Source organism: Equus caballus, chromosome 16 (assembly GCF_041296265.1).
Source record: "Equus caballus isolate H_3958 breed thoroughbred chromosome 16, TB-T2T, whole genome shotgun sequence".
In the NCBI taxonomy this organism is placed as follows: Eukaryota; Metazoa; Chordata; class Mammalia; order Perissodactyla; family Equidae; genus Equus; species Equus caballus.
Window position 1 is genome coordinate 54,536,408 of NC_091699.1, and position 17,877 is coordinate 54,554,284.

Below are 17,877 nucleotides of genomic sequence, written 5' to 3' on the forward strand. Positions count from 1 at the left end.
ATTCATGGAGTTCAACAAATATGTAATTTCTGACCTTCTCCACAACCCTGTGAGGTGGGCGCCGTACCCTCATTTTTCTGACGGGGGCACCTAAGTTCAGAAGGTCCACACCGTAGGTTGTGGGGCTGGGGTTTGAACCCGAGTCTCTCTCGCTTTTTCTTTTCTTTTTCCAAGGAAGATTGGCCCTGAGCTAACATTAGCTGCCAGTCTTCCTCTTTTTGCTTGAGGAAGATTGTCACTGAGCTTACATGCATGCCAATCTTCCTCTATTTTATGTGGGATGCTGCCACAGCATGGCTTGACAAGTGGTGCTAGGTCCGTGCCTGGGATCTGAACCTGCAAACCCCTGGCCACCAAAGCCAAGCATGCGAACTTAACCACTATGCCACCGGGCCAGCCCCCTGTCTGGCTTTTTATCCTCAGACTTTCCCAGACAGCACACATCCTCTTCTGGGAGCCATCTATGACCAGTAATGCAGCAGGAACTCAGAGCCAGGCTGCTTTAGGAGGTAACATGACTGCTACTGATTAATCAGCGATACCTATAAAGCGGTCTCCAGAAGTGGAGAAGATTCCACTAATGGGTGGAGTTGGCCCGGGGCTGAGGGGCTGAGGTGTTCTCCCCCTGCCACTCCCCAGTGGAGGGGCAGCGAGGGTGTGGCAGCGCTGGCAAGGGGAGCACTCCAGAGGCGTTTCCAGGGGCAGAGGAAGCTCCAGGGGATGGAATGGGCCTGCTCTCCCTAGGGGGCTGTGCCCAGGAGGATTCAGAGTGGCTCATCCTCGGCAGAGCTGGCCCAGGCCCTGGAGCGAGGCAGGTGGATGGAGAGGCAGAGAGACTGGGCTGTGTGAGGAGGAGCTGTCTGACTTCCTTAGACTCTGAACCCAGAGGCTGTGCGGCCAGCCCGCTCATGAGCTGCTGCTTCCCCAGCCTCCGGGAGGCGGCGCTGCCGCAGGAGCTCAGGACACCCCCATTTTCAATCCTGGCTGGGCTTTAGACTTGCCCTGTGATTTGGGGCAAGTTGTGTCTCCTCTCTGTGAACTGAGGAGGACTTGCCTAGTGGTTGTTGACCTTTGTAGCAGTGGAATTCCTTAAGAGCAAGAAGCTTTTTCATATGAATTCTTATGGTACCTGTGTTAGTTTCGTAGGGCTGCTGCAACAGATTGCCACAAACTTGGTGGCTTAGGAGGACAGAAATTTATTCTCTCATAGTTCTGGAGGCCGGAAGTCTAAAATTAAAGCGTTGGCAGGGCCATGTTCCCTCTGAAAGCTCCTAGGGAGAATCCCTCCCTGCCTCTTTGACTTCCGGTGGCCCTTGGTAGTGCTGGGTGGTCTTTGGTTTAGAGCTGCGTCATTCCCATCCCTGTCTTCGTCTGCACATGGCCGCCTCTGTTTCTGTGTGTCCTTTTCTGTCTCTTTATCAGGGCAGTCTCATTGGATTTAGGGCCCATCCTAATCCAGTATGATCTCAGCTCAAGATCCTTAACTAATTACATGTGCAAAGACCCTATTTCCAATTCAGGTCACATTCTGAGGTTCTGGGTAGACATGAATTTTAGGGGGATACTATTCAACCCACTATAATATCTCTAAGTATAAAGAAACTAAAAGGGCTTCTGTTTGGAACTATCTGGAAGCCCATGACCTTGGCCTCATGTCCTTTTTGCCCACCACCATCCTCAGCAGCCCCCAAGGATGAGGGTCAGCAAACCACTGGGTACCCAAGGTTCCAGGAAGCCCTAGCTCACCAGGTCCCGTGTGATGAGACTTTGGACATATAACTTTGAATTGATGCTGGAATGAGTTAAGACGTGGGGGCTGTTGGGATACATGGCCTGGTTCTTTGGTTAAGAGCCACTTGGTTTTTCTCAGATCTGGCTGTACCTCAGAATCACCAAGGAGCCTGGTGAAAAAGCAGATGCCAGTGAGACTTCAGGTTCTGGTCAAAATGGAGTAGACACATTTATTCCTATCCCTCCTACTAATACAGCTAAAAACACTGGACATTATATATAAAACATCAGAAGACTGAAGAGTGGAAAGAAGAATGTAGACCAGCTAGGGACACTGCAACTCATGGAATGACACAGTGGTGGGTGCCCTGGGTTTCCTTTTCGTCTCCTGTAGCTCCAAGACTGGGTAGTAGAGAAGTCTGCAACCTGGAAATGCCAACAGGCATAGACCAGAAAACCCCACGGAAAGCTGCTGTCTCTTGTCAGAGGACTAGAAAAGGAGCAGCCTACCAAAACAGAAACCTTTTTGACAATTACACCTTGTTCCTGCAAAACACCAGGGAAAATTGCTTTCCCCTTCCCTCCCAGCTTTAAAAAGGCTGAATGGATAGCCTAGACTTCCACCCTCACCTTGTGGTAACTAGGTGTCCCCCACCTTCAACAGCCCCGTCCCCGTGGATGGGGCTGGATGGGAAGCCTGGACTTTCACCACCGCCCAGGGCTATCGAGATGTCCCTCCCTACCACAGTTCCCTTGAGGTGTCAGTGGAGCTTAGGCTTCCCCTCTGCCCTCTGCCCTGCAGTGGTGATGAGGCACCCCTCCTCCCCCACCAGGGTGTCAGTAGAGGCCAACTGAGGACCCTAGCTTCCACCCCTGCCCAGAGGTCATGATGTGTTTCTCACCTCCCTGGCAGGGCGGTGTTGGGGGAAGCTGAGTAAGGAGCATGGACTTCCACTCCCACCCGACGGTGAAGAGTCAGTGCTATCCCTTCCCCCACCAGGATGGTTTTAGCAAAAACCTGCTAAAATAGAAGATTTAATATAAGGTCCTGAGTATCATAATACCCCAGGATAAGTCTCAGCAAAGAACGGGAAGATAAAAAGAAAAACTAAATGGAAATTTTAGAACTGAAGGATATAGTAACCAAAATGTAAAAATCACTGGAATGGGCTCAGTAGAAAAATGGAGATGACAGAGGACAGAATCAGTGAACGTGAAAACAAAACAATAGAAATTATCCAATCTAAACAGCAGCAGAGAAAAGAGACTGGGAAAAGAATTGAACAGAGCCGCAGAGACCTGTAAACAATAAAGTTTTAAAAATATCTAGCATTAGTGTAATTCGAGTCCTCGGAGAGCAGTGTGAGGCTGAAAAAGTGTTCAAATAAATAATGGCTGAAAATTTCCCAAATTGGGTAAAAGGCATAAACCTACTGTCAAGATTCAGTGAAACCCAAACAGGATAAACGCAAAGAAACTCACTTGATAATCAAACTTCTGAAAACTGAAGACAGGAAAACCTGAAGAGCTGCAGGAGGGGAAGGAAGTGTCACCTGGGGAGCAGCAGGTCACATCCAGCAGATTTCCCATCAAAGCCACGGGGGCCAAAGGAAGTGGCACAACCTACATTTTAAATCGCTGAAAGAAAAGAACCGTCACCCCAAAGTTCTGTGCCCAGTGATCTATCCTTTAGGAATGAAGGTGAAATCAAGACATTTTCACATGAAGGAAAACTAAGAATTTGTTGCCAGCAGGTCTTCCCTAAGAGAATGAATGACTGAAGGAAATTCTTCAAAGAAAGGAAATGATAACAGAAGGAAACCTGGAACATGAGGGATGAAGGAAGGACAAGAGGAGTGAAAATACGGGTAAATATACCAGACTGTCCTTTTCCTCTCGAGGAAATCATAACATTGTGTGGTGTGGGTCTCAGTGTATATAGAGGAAATATTTAAGATAATTATATTAAAAAGGGAGGAGGATAAAGTAACTAAATGGACGCAAGGTCCCTTTACTTACTCGAAAGGTAAAATGCCAACAGTAGTAGGCTGCAGTCAGTTGCATGTGTATAACGTGATGCCTAGAGCAACCACTGGGAAGTCTATACCAGGAGAGACACTCAAATACACTATAGATAAACCAAAGTGGAATTCAGATAATCCACGAGACAGGAAAATGAAACAGAAGAACAGAAGATGCATATGCCTGAGCCACACCCCAGACCTCCTGAAGCAGAACTCCAGGATCAGTGCCTGGGAATATGGGTTTTTAGCAAGTGCCCCCTGGGGATTCCAGTAACGAGCCAGGTTTGAGAACCTCTGGTCTAGACCAGTATTTTTTAAACAGCAAATTGCCAACCCTATTAGTAGGTTGTTAAATCAGTTGAGATAACCACACTCTGCCCTCCCCCCCCTTTTTTTTTTTAACAAACTTAGAAAAGAATAGAATGGACCAGAAGAGAAAACACTGGAGGGCATTACACTTGGTCAGGGTAGTGCTTCCTGAAATTTGGCAGAGATTATATAATATGCCTATGTGGATGAGGGTAGGCTGGAAGAGATTGTGCCCCCAGGAGTGGCCTTCAACTAACCGCTGGACAGGAGTTGGTAGCAAATAGCCCAGCTTCCCTGAAGTGGCGGCCTGCTCATTCATGGGCCCTGTATTGGCTTCACTCTTCTCCATCCCACTTCCCCACTCTCCTACAAGTATTTCTTTGGATAATTTCTCAAACGATTTTGACTCAAACCCTTGTCTCTGACTCTGCTTCTGAGGGAACTTGCCTGAGACACCGTCTCTTTCTGGGCAAGATTGCACTGTGATTCTTTTGCTCGCAGAGAGATGGAGGTTGCAAGACACCGGGAGTCAAAAGCTTGCTCCAAGGGAATAAAGGGGCAGATCGATCCCTCCCTGGTGCAGGGCCTGGTGGTGCCGGCTGTTCCCTGGCTGCTCCTTTGAGGGCTGAGGGTGGGACTCTTCAATGTCTGGACAGTCCTGGGCCTCAGAGCGGATGGGATACCCTTCCCGGCAATGCGGAAAAATGCGAGCAAGTGTCCGTGGCCCGACCAGCCCTCTCTGTAGGTGTGTATGTGGGGCAGGGACTTTAACCTTGGGGATTTTCGCATCAGTATAGGAAATATTTGTCAGTGGTGACATTTAAACACAATTCTCTTACTGGACCACTGAGGGGGTAACTTTCTACCCATCCTTTCATGGGAATCAAAAAGCCAGCAGACATGGTTTCCAAACTGGAGCTTTAAGCAAGAGCAGATGTTCCCTCATCTCCCCCATGCATATGTGCCGTGTGTCCCGAGAAGGGGCACACTGGGGTCTTGGTGTGCAGCCTGGGAACAGCACTCACAGGCCTTCAGTCCCATTTGTCCTTACCTTTGGCAGTACCAGGAATGCCAGGCCTCTAAAGGAGAATTTCCCTGTGGCCTCTCATCACAGGTATCTCCATTGACTAGCTTTTGTGGCAGCAGTGCCTTGTAAGAAACAGCCCCAGAATTTCAGTGATACACAATAATAAGCACTTACTCAGCTCAGATGTCTCTGTGTTCGTCCATCTTGGCTGGGTTCGACTGGTGGTTCCGATGGTCCTGACTGAGCTCACTCATAGATCTGGGGGTCAGCAGAGCTAGACTGGGCGTGGCTCCACGCACATCTCACTCCTCCTGGGACCAGTGAGTTAGGCTGAACACTTCTTCTCATGGCAATGTCGTAAGTATAAAAAGGGCAGGGCCAGTCTCACAAGCACTTTTCAAGCCTCTGATTATGTTCTGTTGGCTAACATCTCATTGGCCACAGCAAGTTATGTGTCCAAGTGCAAAGTCAAGGTGCAGGGACGTATACTCCGCCATGGAAGCAGTGAGGGAGGGAAGAGTGCCTACTTTTGAACAACAGTCTCCTCTACCTCACGATGTGCAGGATAGCGCCTGGATCCAGTGCTGCAGCAGGCGTACATACGGAGCCTAGCACAGTGCCTGGCCCGTGTGGGAGCTTGAGATGACTCGAAACTATGCCAACACCTTTTTCTTTTCCTTCTCTCCTCCTGCAGGCTTTGGCCAGTCCTCAGAGTGCCTGCAGGGATGGGTAAAGCCCACCAGGCCTGTGGCACTTCCCAGGGGCCCTCATCTCACTAGGGCCCCACAGAGGCGTTAGGATGCACCTGTCAGCAGTGTTCAACGCCCTCCTGGTGTCGGTGCTGGCGGCGGTCCTGTGGAAGCACGTGAGGCTGCGCGAGCATGCAGCCACTCTGGAGGAGGAGCTGGCCCTCAGTCGACAGGCCCCAGAGCCAGCCCCAGCGCTGAGGATCGACTATCCAAAGGCTCTGCAGATCCTGATGGAGGGCGGCACACACATGGTATGCACGGGCCGCACACACACCGACCGCATCTGCCGCTTTAAATGGCTCTGCTACTCCAACGAGGCCGAGGAGTTCATCTTCTTCCACGGCAACACCTCTGTCATGCTGCCCAACCTGGGCTCCCGGCGCTTCCAGCCAGCCCTGCTCGACCTGTCCACCGTGGAGGACCACAACACGCAGTACTTCAACTTCGTGGAGCTGCCGGCCGCCGCCCTGCGCTTCATGCCCAAGCCAGTGTTCGTGCCCGACGTGGCCCTCATCGCCAACCGCTTCAACCCCGACAACCTCATGCACGTCTTCCATGACGACCTGCTGCCTCTCTTCTATACCCTGCGGCAGTTCCCTGGCCTGGCGCAAGAGGCCAGGCTCTTCTTCATGGAGGGCTGGGGTGAGGGTGCGCACTTTGACCTCTACAAGCTTCTCAGCCCCAAGCAGCCACTCCTCCGGGCACAGCTAAAGACCCTGGGCCGGTTGCTGTGCTTCTCCCATGCTTTTGTGGGCCTCTCCAAGATCACCACCTGGTACCAGTATGGCTTTGTCCAGCCCCAGGGCCCGAAGGCCAATATCCTTGTCTCAGGCAACGAGATCCGGCAGTTTGCACGGTTCATGACAGAAAAGCTGAATGTGAGCCACACAGGGGCCCCCCTAGGCGAGGAATACATTCTCGTCTTCAGCCGCACCCAGAACAGACTCATCCTGAATGAGGCAGAGCTGCTGCTGGCACTGGCCCAGGAGTTCCAGATGAAGACAGTGACAGTGTCCCTGGAGGACTATGCCTTTGCAGATGTCGTGCGGCTGGTCAGCAATGCCTCCATGCTGGTCAGCATGCACGGGGCCCAGCTGGTCACTGCCCTCTTCTTGCCCCGTGGGGCAACTGTAGTTGAGCTTTTTCCATATGCCGTCAATCCTGACCACTACACCCCCTATAAGACACTGGCCATGCTGCCCGGCATGGACCTCCAGTATGTAGCCTGGCGGAACATGATGCCAGAGAATACAGTCACACACCCTGAGCGGCCCTGGGACCAGGGGGGCATCACCCACCTAGACCAGGCAGAGCAGGCCCGTATCCTACAAAGCCGTGAGGTCCCGCGGCATCTCTGTTGCCGGAACCCTGAATGGCTCTTCCGAATCTACCAGGACACCAAGGTAGACATCCCGTCCCTCATCCAAAGCATACGGCGTGTGGTGAAGGGCCGGCCAGGGCCGCGCAAGCAGAAGTGGACAGTCGGCCTCTACCCAGGGAAGGTGCGGGAGGCGCGGTGCCAGGCGGCGGTGCAGGGCGCCTCCGAGGCCCGCCTCACCGTCTCCTGGCAGATCCCGTGGAACCTCAAGTACCTGAAGGTGAGGGAGGTGAAGTACGAGGTGTGGCTGCAGGAGCAGGGGGAGAACACCTACGTGCCTTACATGCTGGCCCTGCAGAACCACACCTTCACTGAGAACATCAAGCCCTTCACCACCTACCTGGTGTGGGTGCGCTGCATCTTCAACAAGACACTCCTGGGACCCTTTGCAGATGTGCTGGTGTGTAACACGTAGCGAGGCTTTGGGAGGCTGGCTCCTCCAGTTCAGCGTCCCTGGGCCTGTTGGCCCCCTGTGGTGGCTTTAGGAATTATTTATTTATTGAGCAGGCCTGCCCCAGGTCTGTGCCTCTGTGTCATCCTACTGCTTCTGAGGTGTGGGGTTCGCAGCGCTCCTCTTTGCACTGGTGCGACGGGACCCCCCACCCCCTTCTCCCTTCCTGAGCGTCCATACCCCTGGGGAAAGTCCTTAGGGGGAGGAGGAGGAGGAGAAGGAAGAAGGAGAATAAGAATCCCAAAGAACCTCTTTGGCTGAGTGATCATGCTGTTCCCCACTGAGTCTTTCTGGTTGACATCTAAGTTTCTGGAAACTGCCAGTGATCATGTGACTATTTGGGTAGGTGGTTCATCAGCTTCCATCACCATGAAATTCACCTGTAGCCCAGCGAAGGGTATGTTTGGAACATTCATTAAATGATTATAAACATCTCGGTCACGGCTTTTATTGGCTGGTAGGAAGGGGGGCTGGTAGTCAATAGCCAGATGCCCTTTGTTCCTGATTGTCAACCGGGAGACGTGGCGATGGGAGAGCGTCGAGGACGGTGAAGCAGGGCAGGCCGGCTGGGCTTCCCCTTCACTGCTGGATGAATACCCTGTTTCCAGTGAAGTGGGGTGAAGCCTGGAAGTGGGTGGGAGAGGGCTGTGGTGGGGAAGAGCAGCCTCTGCCAGGCTGCTGCTTAGCTCACCTAGACATTCAGACGCGCGAGACGCGGCAGGCCACACCTGGTGCCAGATTCACTGAGAAGGACGTAGAACAGGATGCTCAGCCTGCCAGCAGGGCCACCTCGAGCAGTTCTTTCCACAGGAGGAGTCCTCAGACCAGTCCAGGGGCCGTTCTCTCACCTTCTCCCTCAAGGGACTGCTCAGGGGTGAGGGGATGACACCCACAGTGGCAGTTGTGGGCCTCTTCAGCTTAGAAGCCCCGTAGGAGCCACTATCTTTTAAACAACCCACAACCATGTTCCCAGGGTCCCTCAAGAGTTATCGCACTCAGGGAAGCCAACAGCTATGATGTCAGACCAGATATTTTAGTTCATTCATAGACCTTCTGGTCCAGATGTAGTTTATCAGAGGCCATTTTTACCACTAGCAGTTTTGCTGAATATCACATGTAACATTCAACCTTTATCTGACTTCCATGGAAACAGAGCTAGAACATTAACCCCAGGTCAAGTTTGTCCTTAGAGAAGGAGAAGGAGTTTTAGCCTTTTCTTCACAGGGAGACCCTGATGCACGTCTGACTCCTATGAAGGAGGGGAGTCAAGGAGGGGAGTCCAGGGCTGCAGCTCAGTTCTAAGGTGCCGCAGGCGGGTCAGTTCTTGAGCCAAAGGGCAAAGCATCCTAGCCACTGGCTGAGAGCCCCAGCTCCCACTCCCCAATCACAAAGCCTCCAGCCCCCATACCTGAAAGCCCCACCGGACCCCAGACCCCCAAATGAGCATCCCCTGAGCAGTGCTAACCAGAACCCCAGCTGGGTCAGGAGAGGCCTCAGGCAGCACCGGTGCTGATCCAGGGTAGAGAAGGAGGGGCGGGCCCTGCAAAGACGGGGAGGAGAGGGCCAGAGGAAGAACTCCATGCTGTCCCTCCCTCAGTGATTCTAAGAACTCATCCTCTTCCTGCCTCTTGGGCCACCCCCACATTGAAGAGGCCTTGGGGCAGAGTAGGGGCAGCTTCAAGGGGAAGAAAGGCCAGTGTCTAGGGAAAGGGCGACTGGCAGAGCCAAAAACCTGGAGAGCCAGCCCTTGCCCGCGAGTGGTCCAGGAGTGGGGGCTGCAGGGAGTGTCTGACCTGAGCTGACGGGCAAGCCTCAGGGGTTCAGGTGGGGACCACTCACTCACGCAAGAGCCCAGGCCCAGGGGAAACCAGCCCTGATGTTCCCAGAGACCCTTCCCACATTTCCTGTGACCCCCGCTACCCAGGCAAAGGCTTCCTCTGACCCCCTGTTGCTCACAGTGCTGCTTAGCACTTGTATATCCTCCATTACGGGGCCTCACTTACCAAACAGAATGCCAGGACATGTGCTGACCACCAGACAGGATGTGTAGAACTGCGCCTCTGTCCAAACATCTGGAACATGTGGCCACCACAGCACATGACCTCTCGCTCCTTCCAAATTCTGCGTTCTCTGTGGGAAATTTGCTCAATGAGATTTATTGAATGAGTGAATGAATGAATGTAGGAAGGAAGGAAGGGTGCTATAGTGGTTGGGAGCAGGGGCTCTGGAGTCAAACCAGCCTGGGTTTAGATTCGAGCTCCACCAGTTACCTGCTCTGTGACCTTGGGCAAGCGGTGTAACCTCTCTGATCCTTGGTTTCATTTCTGTCAATGGGAGCAATAATGCCTACCTTGTGGAGTTGTGTAGGTTTGCGATAAGGAAACATGTAAAGCTCATGGCACAGTGGAGGCCACCATACATGGTCAGTTCATGCCAGGCGGTGCTCCCCCAGGTCCACAGGCAGACTCTGCTCCCTCCGTCTGTGTAGATTCAGGCAAGTCACTCCCTCCCCAGCTGAGGTTCTTCATCTGTAGGGTGAGGATCATATAGCTGGGACTGTCGTAAGGCATTCAGGAAATCATCTGTGTAAGCCCTTAGCACCATGCCCGACTTGTAATATGTTATCACAGGTCCAGAATCCCATACCCAAACCCTGGGCGCCAGACACAACTCTGAATTCTGAATTTTGCAGATATAGAAAGGTAATATGGTGCACGTACCAGATGTCATGCAGTGCTCTCAGCAGGGTCTGAGGTTACACCCGATAACCAGACACGTCAGTATTTCTGCAGTGCAGTGTATGAGTGTTCACACTGAGTGGGATGTGAGTTTGGGCATCGAACATATGAAAAAGCTTTTGATTTTCAGAGCTTTGGGGGTTGTTGGAATTGCATCTAGAGGGTTGTGCACCTATTACTATCATCAGCCTCTCCCTCTTGGAAATGCTGTCATCTCCCTCGCAACAGCCCTTTTGGCCTGAGCAGCAGAGGGGTCAGGCCAGTCGGGCGGCATGGTGCCCAGCGATCATGATGGCCTCAGCAGAGCCCCTTGGGCGGCTTCCTTCCTAAGGCCAATTTGCCTGCAGCTGAGCAGACCCCACGCTGCAGACCCATCGCAGCTTCTGGCCTCGCAGCCTCGAAGTTTCAGTGGAACATCCTGAGTCACCATCCCCGGCTGTTTGCTTCACTTGGCACTTGGTTCGGAGGTCACGGCTGGGGGAGGCATAGAGCAAGTGGCACCAGCACACACGGAAGCTAGGTGTTTTTTGAAAAGGATAAAAAGTGGATGAAGTTTCAAGTTTGCAAGAAAGACACAGTTCATAGACTGAGCAGATTGTAACAAGCAAAGAGCAACGGCAGGGAGCCAAATGCATGGGAATGTGCTTGGACGGAGTTGCCTTTTGCTGCTCCACATTCCAGGGAACTGGCCTTGCGTCATCATCAGCTCTGAATCCAAAGGTATTAGAGGAAGAGGAGCTGTCAGAGCAGCTGGGGAGGGCAGTGGGAGTGCCTGTAAGTGGTGGTCCTGGGCTCAAGACTTGCTAGCACAGTTCCTGCCTGGGTTGGAATTCTGACCCTTCCACCTACAAGCTGGGTGACCTTGGGCAAGTCACTTAACCCCTCTGTGCCTCATCTGTAAAATGGAGAGAATAATAATCACAGCTACCCATCGAGTGGTGAGGCTAAATGCTTTGATCCATGTCAACCACTGTTATGGTGCCTTGCACATAGTCATCACTCAAAAAACGTTAGTGCTTATTATAGTGGCTGTTCAGTACACACTTGTCAGGTGTTATCAACTAAGTGGCCAAGCCCAGACCTGAACCCAGAGCTCCTGCATTCAAGTCCAGTCCTCTCTCTTGCTGAAGTTATTTTCCTAAAGTAGTTCTGAGGCGGAAGGTAGGGACTCAAAGGACACCTGTTGAAGAACAGGGCATTGAGAGGCCTGTGCCCCCATCTGGGGCTTGTTCTCAGCTGAGGAGTAGCCGAGGGATGTGTGAGGGGCAGCCTTTAAGTCCAGCTCCGCCCGAGTCCACAGAAATCCAGGGTCAAGCCCCAACCGCCCCCCATTTCCTCCCACCAAAGGCAGGAAGAGGCCAGTGTTGAGGGGAGCACCTGGAGGTGGGTGGGCTACACAGGGAGAGCTGGGCCCTGTCCCACCGTGCCACGGGTGGTTGACGCGCACTGGGCAGGCTGGGAGGGCCACACGGTGTCTGCCCATGCATCCCTCTTTCTGCGTGCGCAGACCTGTGCACATCAGGACACAAAAGTGCTCGCTGGAAGCCTTGCTCACTGACAGGAAGAGTCTGCCTTGGTGTCTTCAGACACTAAGAGTCACACACAAGCACACCCCTCCCAGCCCACCCACCCACTGGGCAGACTTCCCCTCTTTTCCAAGCGGCCCCCAGACCTATTTCAGTGTAAAGGCAGCTTACTCTGGGGCAGGACTCAGGCTGTGTTCCTGGAGGGCCCTGGCCCAGCTGCCTTCACCTAGACTACACTCCATTTTGTTTAGGCCTCATAGCCACACGGGGTGAAAATAAAGACCACCCAACTGGGATCACCCAAATAGAGGACGTTTATTCAGAGCTTGCTGCAGCAAGGGAGTCAGCACCATCACTTGCCTTCAACAGAGATTCCAAGGCAGGCAGAGGAGGGGGAAAGCTTTATAATGAGAAAAAGGGAAGGCTTCAGTCATGCCCTAGTTGGAGGCTGTGGACATGGGGGAGCTGGAGGCGGGCTAACTAGAAGTGGGGATGGTGTCCTATGTGATTGGTTAGGGGAGAAATTTTGGCTTTCTCTGGTTGATCCTGAGTTGAAAGTGGGGACAAAAAATAGTGAAGCTGGCAGTTATTCACCAAGTCCTGACCATTCTAGGCTGACTGTTGCAGACGTTGTGGTTTGAGTCCCTAGGCTGGCTGCTGCTGAGGTTGTGGGTCAGAGGTCTGTTGTCATAGATGGTCTGGTCGTTGTCCATTTGTAGATTCAGTCTCTCAGCAGTGAGACAGTATTAGCTCTATGTTTTCAAAGGAGCAGGTTAAGTCACAGAGATAGAATGAGTCTCATCCTGGTGTGAAAGCCCTAACTCTGCTCTGGCAATGAAATGTTTCTATATTCCTCTACCCTGAACATTTTCTAGTCTGACAAGTGTCTCACTCCCATTCGAGTGGGACCTGAGTGTAGGTCCACCAGGCAGGAGGGAGGGAAGGGGCAGACCAGGCAGAATGTAGAGCAGGGGCTGTTAAATGGACACTGGTTGAGCCCGGAGGGGCAGCATCACTTGATAAGCGTGTCCTTGAAATGAACTCAGAAAAAAGGGAGAAAGAGGAGAAAAGATAAGAAGTCAAAAGAAGACAAACATACTGATGATCTTAAGAGAAATACCTGAACCATCTGAAGCCAAACTCCCTCTTCCAAGGGCCTAAATCTTGCCCAGGACACTTCTGCATTCCCATGCGAGGCAGGATGGTTGATTATGGGTCCAGCTGCCCTCTCCCACACTAGGCTGGAAGCTCCTTGAAAAGGTTGTGAGAGATCTGGAGAAAGGCACAGGGCCCAAATAGTTTTATGGGAGAGTGCTATCAAACCTTTGAGAAATACATTCCTTTTTAAATCATTCCTATTTAAATACATTTTGCACATCCTATTTAAATACATTCCTATTTAAATCATTCCAGAGCATTAAAAAGATGAAAAAGTCCTGAATCCATTTCATGAGGCCTGCTTAACTTTAATCATAAGACGGTCATGGAGTGCACAAAAAAGAAAAATCTTAGACTATATATGAGTATATATCCAAAATTCTAAGTAAAATCTCAGCAAATTAATCCTGGAGTTTCTAAAAGATTAATATATTTCAGCCAAATAGGTTTATTCTGGAAATGTAAAGATGATTCAGCATTAGAAAATAAAGGAGGAAAACTGTATGTCCAATAGACATTGAAAAGGCAGTTAATAAAATTCAATCCCCATTCTTGATTTTAGAACAGTTCTTTCAGTAAGCTAAGAATAACAGAAATTTCCTTAACTTAATGAAAGATATTTATCAGAAACTATCTCTTTACACTAGTCATACTCAATGGTGAAACTCTAGAAGTGTTCCTGTTAAAGTCAAGAATAAGATGAGGATGCTTGCTAGTATTCAACCTTCCTCCAGAGATCCCAACCAAATAATAAGACAACGAAAATAACTGAAAGGTGTCCATACAGACACGCACATTTGTGAAATAAAAATGTAATATTATCATTATATGAAAATATGATTTCCTACTTAAAAATTCTAAGATACACATTTAAAAATCTAGCTAGAAAAAACCTAATCAAGAAAAATAACTCACCAATAGCAGTAAAAATTATAAAATATCTTTAAAATGAGTTTATTTGTTGAAGAAAACTTTAAAATGTTACTGGAAGTTATAAAAGAATAAATGGATTGATAAAGCACGTCCCTAAATGAGAGCCCTCAGTACTGCAAATGAGTCACATTCCTACTATCTAATCTACCAAGTCCATACAATTCCAATCAAACCACCAATTGGATTAGGGACGGGAGAGAGTAAAGAGGGTGGAGGTGGCTATATAGGGGCAGCGGGAGGGAGGTCTTTGTGGCACTGGAACAGGTCTGTATCTTGATTGCCGTGGTGGTTAACGAATCTACACATGAGGGAGTGGGGTGGTATGCTTCACAGATTGACACCATATTAAAGACAAAGGTACAAAATGAGCAAATAAAAAATAGAATAGAATAAAAAGATGGGAACTTGCCCTACCATACAGGAAAATAATAAAATAACTTTAAACAGTATCATATTGATGCAGGAACTGAAAAAAATATCACTAGAACAGAACAGAGTTCACAAATGGACCTCTGTATAATATATGGGAATTTAGCATATTGTAAGAGTATACTTTCAGATCAATAGAGAAAGAAAAGACTTGAATAATGATTTTGGAACAACCGACTGTCTATTTGGGGGAAAAATAAAACTTGAATTAGATCCCTTCTTCACACCATTCTCAAATGTAAATTTTATATAGATTTAGAGTGAATGTAAAAGAAATACTATATAAATACTAGAATAAAACATAGGGGGTTATTTCAATAATCTTCAAATAGTGACAGCCTTTCTAAGAAGGCAAGAAACTCAAAAGACTTAAAGGGAAAGATAAACAGACTTGACTACATGGAAAATAAAGTTTTCCACTTGGCAAAAGACTCACAAAGTCAAGAGACAAATGACAGACTGGAAGAAAATATTTATAACATATCGAACAGAGAAAAAAATTGATTACGCTAATTAGATTCAAAGATCTCTAACAAATTAACAAGCAAAGAACAAACATCTCAAAAGAAAAAGGCAACTCACAGGAAATAAAATATGAAGGACTAGTAAATAACTGGAAAGATAACCTCATTAGTAGTTAAGGAAATGCAGTTTTAAAAATAGGTTTCCCTATCAGATGGATAAAAACAAAAAGTTTGAGAATAGCAAGTGCCGGCGTGGTGGTGGGAAGACAGTCGGCCCCTTCCTGTTAGTGGGCTGGAAATTGACACCATTATTTTGGAGAGCAATCTGGCAGTTTCTCTCAAAATAAAGAGAGCCCATACTCTCTGATGCAGAAATCCACCTACAGGAATCTAGTTAGCAGAAATACTTGCATGCCATGCAAAGATGTTCATGGCAGCATTGTTTATAATTGGTGATGGGTTGGAGCCACCTAAGATTCATCATAATGGGAACAGCTAAATAAAATATGACACATCCCTGCCTTGGAGTCCCATGCAGTCATCAATAAGAACTGGGTCAACCCAGACGGCTGATACATAATATGGCTAATATAAAGTTAAAACAGTGAGTTGGCAAACATAGATGACCCTACTTTTATTATTTTTTAATTTGCATGTAGTATGAGTGTGAATAAAACATCTCTAGGGAGCTTCTGGGACTTGCACTTTTTATCTTATATGCTTCTCTTATTCATGAATTTATTTTTAGTGAGCATGCATTACTTTTATAATTCTTCAACCAAACACATAACTAAGAATTGAACATTTAAAGCCTATAAAGACAAAAGACTTAGTGGTTCGTTTCTTAGACGTGAGTCTACTTTCAGTGAGAGCAGTTCTGGGCACAAGTACAATTCTGTGAAGATCCTTTATTAAAGGCTCCTCTCACGTATGTGTGCGGATGTGCGCACATGCCACTTACACCTACACACACACACGTGCACACACATGCACACACACACACAGTTGTCCAGCTCTGCATAGACACGTGGGATGTACAGCTTCACAGTATCTAGAGGCGGTTCATAGAACATTCTTGAATGCATTTATTGCTGCAAGGGAGTAAACAGCCAGACCTAAGAAGGCAGAAAGAAATGCAGTGAGATTGAAAAGCCAACACCCACAACCATCTCCACCATGCCAAGCAGGTGACACAGCCCATGACATCCAGGGTGCACTTCTGATTTCTGGCTTTTCCCATTTGTCATCATGATGGGTGAACCCAAAAAGTCGTGGCCATCAGGATGGGCATTCATCCACTCAGGTCGTGTTGTGAGGTGCCCACCAGTGAGGCGAGAGCCCTGCGTGGGCAGTGTGGGGACTCACGGGTCCTCGTCCCTGAAGAGTGTCAGGTTGTGCTTCCGGATGTGTTCCAGCAGGACCTGTCCTCGCCGCTCCAGGGTCTGGAGAACCTGCTTCAGCCCCTGGCCCCCACCTTGGCTTTCCCAGAACACCGGGTCCATCCGCAGTGACTTGAGCAGCATATTTTGTAGACACCCTGATGCGAGAACCTTCACGGCAGACTCAGGAAACCTGGAGGAAGGTCCCCCGAACCCCATAGCAGAAAGGAAAAGCAAAAGTGATCTCAGAGAGTTTCTGTGAAAGGCGAAGCCAAGTGGCCAGCACTTTCACAGCTGGGGAGCCTGGCAAAGTCAGCCTGCGAAGTCCCCAGGGCCATGCCTGCTGACTAGTTATCAGGGAACCCTTTGACTGGCTCTGCTGTGAAAGCAGAGAGAGAAAGCCTTCGGATGGGTCCCATCCCATAAGGAAGCTGGGTAAATCAACTGTGCTTTCCCGGGTGAAAGGGAAGGGCAGCCGGTGTTGTGCGGGGCCAGGAGGCGCTCTGAATATTGGGGGGGGGGGCACTCCATCTGGGAGGTGAAGGGCCTGCTGGCTGAGTCGCCTCTCAGCTTTCCCCACCCGCTCCTGAAGCTCAGATCCAACAGCTTTTGTCTGCTGGACTGTGGACTTCTCGGGAGCCATGGTTTGACGTCCTATAGGCTGCAGCAGGGCCATGAAGCCCCAGTCCCATGAACCTCCACCCGGTCCTCTGGACCCTCACCCATCTATGCCCTCCAGCAGCCGAAAGTTCAGCTTGTCCTCAGGGTGCTGAAGGTTGCCAGCATTATCGATGTAAACCAGATGAGATGGGTCGCTGCTCCGGACCTCAAGGAAGAAGGACAGAGACAGAGGTGGGTAAGGGGGCAGGCCAGGTGATGCCCGTGGACTCTGTCAGGGCTAAAGGGCTTGGGGGCCCCGAGCTGTCAATCCCACAATTCACCCTGCTATGTGCCCAGATGGCCCCCACGCGCTGAGCAGTAAGCTGACTGTACTGCGGCACTGTGCTCAGTGCTTGCAGGCAGCATCTCAGGGAAAGCTCCCAGCAACCTTACGAGGTGGCCATTGGTGTTAGCCCCATTTTACAGAAACGGAGGCACAAAGAAGTTGAGTAATTTGCACAAGATCACACAGCTAGTAGCTGGGCTGGTTCAAACCTGGACCCATAGTGCCATGCCACAGCGCCATCCTGCGAAACTGCAAGGCACAGGGACTGATTCCTGTCCTGGTAGCCAAAGGGCTGAGGAGCATGAGTGGAAATCAGCAGGGGCAGAGGTAGCCCACCCGTCAGGGCTGCGGCTTCAGGATGTAGCACATACGTGGATGCTCACACACGTACGCACACGCTCACCCCCTCTGTGCCACCTGTGCCTGCATACCTGGGCGCTCCCCTGAGCATCCCTGAGAACAGACAATGACGCCCTTCATCCTCAGGTAGCACTGACCATACTCTATCCCCACAGGAGAGTTTAGCATCTCCTAAACCTCTTCAAAACTAAAATCAGCAACAGGAAATTCTTTAGCACCTTAAAACTACAGTGTGCTGGGGAATGGGAGGCCGTCTCTTCTGGCTCCCTACCCCC

The 17,877-nt window shown here is 50.0% G+C and overlaps 2 protein-coding genes and 1 long non-coding RNA gene across 4 annotated transcripts in view; 1 reads left to right on the plus strand and 2 right to left on the minus strand.

Moving 5' to 3' along the window:
• The first annotated feature begins 5,890 nt into the window (after positions 1-5,890).
• On the plus strand, positions 5,891-8,101 carry POMGNT2 (protein O-linked mannose N-acetylglucosaminyltransferase 2 (beta 1,4-)). The gene has a single exon (XM_070238909.1). The coding sequence runs from the start codon at positions 5,891-5,893 to the stop codon at positions 7,631-7,633; it is 1,743 nt and encodes a 580-aa protein (XP_070095010.1). The 3' UTR covers positions 7,634-8,101.
• Positions 8,102-8,400: 299 nt separating this feature from the next.
• Positions 8,401-9,810, minus strand: LOC138918233 (uncharacterized). Its single transcript, XR_011427307.1, has 3 exons — positions 9,673-9,810; positions 9,135-9,209; positions 8,401-8,533 (listed from the first exon to the last, which is right to left on the minus strand). It is a non-coding gene; the product is annotated as an uncharacterized lncRNA (long non-coding RNA).
• Positions 9,811-15,536: 5,726 nt separating this feature from the next.
• Positions 15,537-17,877, minus strand: part of GASK1A (golgi associated kinase 1A) — a 58,314-nt gene continuing 55,973 nt past the window's right edge. The window contains exons 4-6 of one of the 2 annotated variants that reach the window (XM_023620639.2): positions 17,019-17,122; positions 16,283-16,489; positions 15,537-16,032 (exon numbers count right to left, since the gene is read on the minus strand). In XM_023620639.2, coding sequence (XP_023476407.1) covers positions 15,969-16,032; positions 16,283-16,489; positions 17,019-17,122 — 375 coding nt within the window. In that variant the 3' untranslated portion in view covers positions 15,537-15,968. Of the gene's footprint in view, positions 16,033-16,138; positions 16,490-17,018; positions 17,123-17,877 lie in introns of those variants that run through there. The other variant, XM_005600789.4, reaches the window with a different exon arrangement.

Coding starts and splice junctions, on each gene's coding strand:
- POMGNT2 (XM_070238909.1), top strand. CDS start 5,891: ATGCACCTGTCAGCAGTGTTCAACGCCCTCCTGGTGTCGGTGCTGGCG.